The 6,419-nt window shown below is 41.2% G+C and overlaps 2 protein-coding genes across 2 annotated transcripts; one reads left to right on the forward strand and one right to left on the reverse strand.

Moving 5' to 3' along the window:
• Positions 1 to 272: 272 nt before the first annotated feature.
• Positions 273 to 2,469, forward strand: LOC144641196 (galanin receptor type 1-like). Its single transcript, XM_078500233.1, has one exon. It carries the CDS (start codon positions 273 to 275, stop codon positions 1,620 to 1,622), a length of 1,350 nt encoding a protein of 449 aa, XP_078356359.1. The 3' UTR covers positions 1,623 to 2,469.
• Positions 2,470 to 2,730: 261 nt separating this feature from the next.
• Positions 2,731 to 4,877, reverse strand: LOC144641195 (L-gulonolactone oxidase-like). The gene has a single exon (XM_078500232.1). It carries the CDS (start codon positions 4,677 to 4,679, stop codon positions 3,144 to 3,146), a length of 1,536 nt encoding a protein of 511 aa, XP_078356358.1. The 5' UTR covers positions 4,680 to 4,877; the 3' UTR covers positions 2,731 to 3,143.
• Between the last annotated feature and the right edge of the window lie 1,542 nt (positions 4,878 to 6,419).

Here is a 6,419-nt window from a genome sequence, read left to right on the forward strand (position 1 = left end):
TGCGAGGATTCAGTTTTCCTTCTTAAAAGTTGACTTAAGGTGACTTACGATATAAGTGCTGTTGATTGTATATGGTTTATCAGATCTCGGTCCTTCCTTATTTAAAGTGGCTTACTTTACTGTGCCTATAAGAAAAAACCATTGAGTTGAGAAAAGAGGTATTCGTTGGCTTTGTTGCTGCCACCCGCAGCCGTTGATAACTGCATACTTGCAAGCAGCAAGGGAGACCAGAAGTAATACAAAACGTTTTATGAGAAATAACAGCAAATAAAATGTCGCGAATGGCTTGCTTAGAGCAGTCATCCCAGGTGATGGACAAATCTGTTGACAACTCGTCCAGCAACAATCAGACTGAAGAAGGAACTACAAGTTTCAGCGAAGCTGAGCGTAACTTTAAGATTGTGTTCTACTGTTGTCTGTTCATTATTGGCTCCTTGGTAAACCTCATGGTAATTGTAGTTGTAAAAGGAAAACGTAAGCGAACTATAAATGATTATTTCATTTTAAACTTGGCGGTCTCGGACTTAACGTTCTTGTGGTTTACTATTCCTTTCTACACATATGAGCTTTTCCAGACATTCTACAAAAACGTGTTTTACTGCAAAATTATTTGGCCTATGATGTCAGTTACTCTTTCTGACAGTGTTTTCACTTTAACGTCTATGGCAATTGAACGTTGTCGAGGAATCATAAATCCATTACAACCGCGAATCAAGTTGAAAGCCACCTTGGTTTGGATTCTATTTATATGGATCTGCGCTTTCGTCACGATGATTCCGCTGATAGTCGTAGCACGGCCGGATAGTGTGCTGTGTTATGAAAAATGGCCGAAGACGCAATACCGGAAAGCCTATATTGCAGTGTTATTCGCACTTCAATATGCCAGCCCTTTGCTTGTCATCGCCATAGCCTATTTAAGAATCGTCATTTGTCTCGTTACATCTCGGCTACCAATGCTTACTTCACAAAACTCTCGCGGACAAGTTATCAGACATAAGACAAGAAGTGAAAATGTTCAGATCATAAGAACATTAGCTGTTATTGTGATTTTCTTTATGGCTTGCATGTTGCCCAATCAAATTGCTTGGATGCTGTTTGATTTTGGTGGCGATTTACACAAAGAGCTTTCCCGCGCATTTTGGACCGGCGCGGAGGCGCTAATATATCTCCACGCATGCGTGAATCCAATTGTGTATGGGTCTTTAACTCGTCAGTTTCGTCGAGGATATCTTCTATATTTCCGTTACGTATTCTGCTGCAGGAAAACAAGCATAACCTACTCTACCGGAACTTCGGAAAACCTTGCTAGTGCAAGAAAATCTCGATCAAAGCGAAGTGCAGTGGTACTTCATGGTTCCCTTAGGTTCAGGAGTTTAAGTGAAAAAAGTAGAATTATGCGCTTGGAAATGCAGTCTTCACCAATAATGTCTACAAGTGGAGAGAGTAATCAGTTTGGAAGCCCTTCGCCTGGCACCTCCCCTATCCCGGGATCGACCAGTGTAGAGATGCTGTTAAGAACATTCAAAAGACAAGAAACGAAAACACTTTTAAACTTGTCTTTTACTTACTCAGGTTTGGAAATCTCTGATGATGAACAAAGTGTTCAAGACACAAAACTGTAATTTACACATATAGCTCCAGGCTAGGCGAACTTTGCGAGGCAAAACTGTTATTTGTTACTTGTTGCCAATCTTTCAAGACACAAAACTGTAATTTACACATATAGCTCCAGGCTAGGCGAACTTTGCGAGGCAAAACTGTTATTTGTTACTTGTTGCCAATCTTTCAAGACACAAAACTGTAATTTACACATATAGCTCCAGGCTAGGCGAACTTTGCGAGGCAAAACTGTTATTTGTTACTTGTTGCCAATCTTTCAAGACACAAAACTGTAATTTACACATATAGCTCCAGGCTAGGCGAACTTTGCGAGGCAAAACTGTTATTTGTTACTTGTTGCCAATCTTTTACGTAACCAGAGTCACATTAGGCCAGGGTCACAAAAGGTAGCATTCGCGTGACTCTTCTTGGCCGTTAGTTGTAATTAAAGTGGTGGGGATCGAAGTCAGCCGTATTTTCGTTTATTTCAGTGCAAAATGAAAATGTCTCTAGTGTGAGTAATATGACAAATTGACATGTTGATTGCAAATAAAAGATTATCTGTCACATTGCATCTTAGGTCTTGTGTTCCAATGTAGAAAGAAAATGAAATATAATGGTGAAACAACGACGTTGTGAGACCTTCAACTCGCAAGCTATTGAGGAGGAAAAAATTAAACGAAAAAGCCAAACATTTGCTAATTTATTTTTGTAATCATACATAAAGTAATCGGAATTTGCTGGGAGTGGTCTCTCTCTTAGCGTTGCAATCTTCCATTCTGCTCGTAAGCTACAATGGAGGTAAAAAATATTTGGTGCACTTGCGAAAAGGAGCATTGGGTAGGGAACGAGATACTCCTAGGAATGAGACCGTGGATTCTGTACGCTCCGAAGTCCCTAACTCCCCTCTCCCAAGCCGTCCCCCCCTGCTCCTCCAAGTTATGTTGACAAACATTTTTGTCAAGATCTTGGTATGTGAGATGGTCAACTCTCAACATGACACCAAGGATTCTGCAATCGAAAACGCTTAAACACAGAACCAAATTTGGGAGATTTTTTGTGTAGCTCAACAACACAAAAGAGAATCAAGACCAAGAAAAGAGACACGAAACAATAAAAAAGAAGCAGGTATTACAGTTGATTCAGTTTAATAGCCTGACGCTTAAATGTCACAGTCACATAAAAAATTAATTAAAATGCTGGCTGCCACTACGGCAAGGGCACTTTAAATGAACCATATCCAAATGTTCAATCATGAGCAATCACGTCCTAACGTTTTTTATATTGTCCATATTTTTTCTCTCTTCAGCTAGGCTGGATAAAGGAGAAGGGTCAAGTACTGGGCTTAGAAAGTAAGCCTTGCGACAGATTATATCTAAAAATCTTCCTTATTAGTTGATAATAAATCAGCGATCTGCAAAATTTTGTGTTTACAAATATGCAACTGCGAGCGTTTGATTGTTCAGTTGCGCTAATCATTTTTCGTAAAAATGCAAGATTGGATTCTTGCCCTCCACTGTATAATTGAGTTCTGTTCACTTAGCTCACTTGCTTTCCTCTTCACTACTAGTAGGAGCAGGAGTGGGAGGTTCAATGCCGAGGATGCCACGCCAGTACTCGGTCACAAACACTTGGTCAGGATCCATCTCTTGCCGCAACTTCAACCAATCATTCATCTTGGGGTACACGCCCTTCAAATAATCTGGGTTGAATTTTGTGTTCCCACATTGCTGATCCGGCAGGGGAAGGTATTTACCCCAGTGCAGGCGGGTTCCAGGGATATCCAGCAACACATCCCAGAAGTACGAGAAGAACACCCTGGGGTCACCCTTGTTGTAAGCCCACCAGTAAGGATCAACTCGCACCATGTCCTGTTCATATGACATGCTCAACCAGAATGGAGACTTCTTGGCGCCATAGATCTCAGTAGCAAAGTTGTTGGCGGCTTTCTGATTCTTGAACAGCTCCTGGAGTTTGTCCATGACGGTTTGACATTGGCTGAGTGGGATCCAAATCTCAGTGAAATCTACCTTGATGATAGAGTCGGTGTGAGCCTCGTTGTCCATGGGAAGAGTCTCGTACCATACGTCGCGGAAGAAGACCGGTTTCTTTTTGAGGGGCACAAATGGACGCAAAATGCCGCCGATGATGTCGTAGTCAATCTCTGTTGGTTCTGGCTTTTGTAGGAGAAAATTGCAGATAGCCAGTGCGATGGCTGCCATACCGGCCGCAAAGATGTTTGATAGGATGGAGTTGTAAGGCAATACCTTTCCAACAGCAACAGACTGCTTTCCAACCCATTCCTGAACACGCATGACTTCCTTCTGCGGGAACCAGTTAACTCGCATGTACTCGTGCTTCTCAAGACTTTCCTTCAGTTTGCTTTCTCCTTTCTGGTTGGGTCCAAGCATAGAATCGGCGAACGTGTGATCTGACTCGGAGCCTTCAACAAACTTCATTTCAGGAAGGCGGAATGTCACGCGGGTTATGACACCAAACAGCCCCATAGAAACACCGACTGCACACCAGAGGTCTGTTCCAGGCTTTGCCGTCTGAAGACGACCATTACCATCGACGAACTCGATCTCCTGGATTACGTCACCAAAGCTGTGCTGTAAGCTCCCCCCTGCAGAGCCTGTGGAGATAAAGCCGCCAATGGACTGCTGGATGATACCTCCTAGCTCGGGAAAGCCGAATCCATTGACAGCAACCTGATAACAAGCGGAGTCCTGTATGTCAGATGTTGGATCCAGCGGATTCTTACCCAGGTAGCAACCTGCGCCGATGCGACAGTACAGGAATTTCTTTCCACGCCAGCCAGTCTTTTCTGTCTTCAGTATTTCTACTTTGCGTAGATCCTTTGTTAACAGCAGAGTAACGCCATCATTGGGAAATATGGCATCTTTTACAGAGTGCTCCGATCCAGCGACACGAATGACTTTCTTTTCCTTTTTGGCTTTAAGAATGGCTTCTGTGACTTCCTCCACGGTCGAAACCGGCGTAAGGACGCGTTCTGCTGGCAAAACTGGTGGTCCATGAGCCTCTTTCTTTTTCATCTCATCTTTTATCAGATGAACCATAAGCGACTCCAATAGTTTAGCATCAGATGCCTCGTCAATAAAAGGAGAGATTACTCTGTCAAAGAAGGCTTTGGCCTCGGTCTCTCTTCCTGCCTGCGAAACTGCCTGCGGAGCTAAACAAAAATTATAACAAAAACTGATGAGAAAAGACGCAATGTTCTTCGCTTTTCAATTCTAAATAGTAAAAAGCACGGTCTTCGTTTAAGACTCAACCCTTCTATTTAGAGCTTTTTGAAAGATTTTAAAAGTGCCGGATCCGATTTTGTAAACTGAATTGAACTCCATCACAACAAAATGAAAATTGATAAGTATACTAGATTAGGGACGTTGAAAAAGAAACGTACATTTCAGCGCTTTCAAAAATCATAAAATAAATGGATCCTTGTTCGACGCCTTAGTAGATATGCAACAGCATTTATGGTAGATCATTTGGGGCCGTCAGTTTTAACTGAAAGAGGTTTATAATTACCAGTGACAGTCATACTATCCACAAACGAATGGAATAACTTCAGCATACGTTCGCAACCATCCCTGTAGCTTCGCAACCATCCCTGAAGCTTCTTTCAGATGAAGTTTTCTAAGTTGTACTGGAAGCGGGTTAAATGCACAAACACATTTCAAGCAAACAGGGAATTTTCGCTAAACGAATTTCTCTTCACGAAAGCGAGAAATCTTGTATCGTTTAAAAGCTCGAACGAGGGAACCCCAACTAACTTAAAGGTACACCGCTGACTGTCACGGGGATTTTAATGCGTTTCGGTAAAAAGTGCTAAATTGGTGAATAGGTCTTCTCGTGCATGAAATGCACCAAGTACATCAAGATGGAGATATAAAGTAAACTGTTGTTGAAGGAAAAAGGGAATAATAATAATTTTTAGGTGTTTTTCTAGTCTTTAAGGACAAAACTTGAAACAAATCAGTTTTTGAAGTGAAACTGGTGACAGTGTCCCTTTAAAACCCTTTGCCGAAGTACATTTGTTCATTTTTCAGAACTACTCTAAAAAAAATAATACTGCGATTTCCAGGCCACTTCAAATCTTAAAAAGATTTTAATAAAATGCATCTTATAGCTCGTCTGTCAAACCGGAAAAACTGTTAGTAAAACATTATATAACAACCACTCAAGTGCTGCATGTGGGAAGGAGAATCCTGTTGAAGGCGTTTTATTCAGAGTCGGGGGGGGGGGGGTACTCCATATAACGGCCTATACGGGTAGCGATTTCACAAGTTTAGGTATATGAAAGGGTATGAAATCCGTCATTTAGGTTTCTTAAAAGGCCAGTAATTAAAATATTTCGAACAGATGCACTTTATGGCTGTATTATTTTAATTTATTAAGCGCTACATAAAAATGACAAGAAAACGTCCTGTTTTAAGGCTATGTCACGTTTTTTAGGTATATAAAAGGGGTACCTTTTTTCAGTAAAAGGTATACGAAAGGGGTACAATTTCTGTCAAAAAGGTATATAAAAGGGTAACGGGTAAGAGCTTGGGGCGGAGCCTCTCCGTATAAAACGTTTTTGAGTGCCCCCCCCCCCCCCGGGGTCAGAGTAAATTCGTTGAATTAGTTTACAAGTAAAGGTCTTGTCTTGGATGTTATATGGCTTGATATTCAAATTTGTCAAATACAGTTTCATTTCAAGAGCCAATATACTCCTGGTAGCTTTATTAAAAAATAAAGTTATAAAAGATATGGCAACGCAATTTCAATATACTTAGTTTTACATAATAATTTGATTT

Source organism: Oculina patagonica, unplaced genomic scaffold (genome assembly GCF_052425735.1).
Source record: "Oculina patagonica isolate OP01 unplaced genomic scaffold, crgOcupat unplaced747, whole genome shotgun sequence".
NCBI lineage: Eukaryota > Metazoa > Cnidaria > Anthozoa > Scleractinia > Oculinidae > Oculina > Oculina patagonica.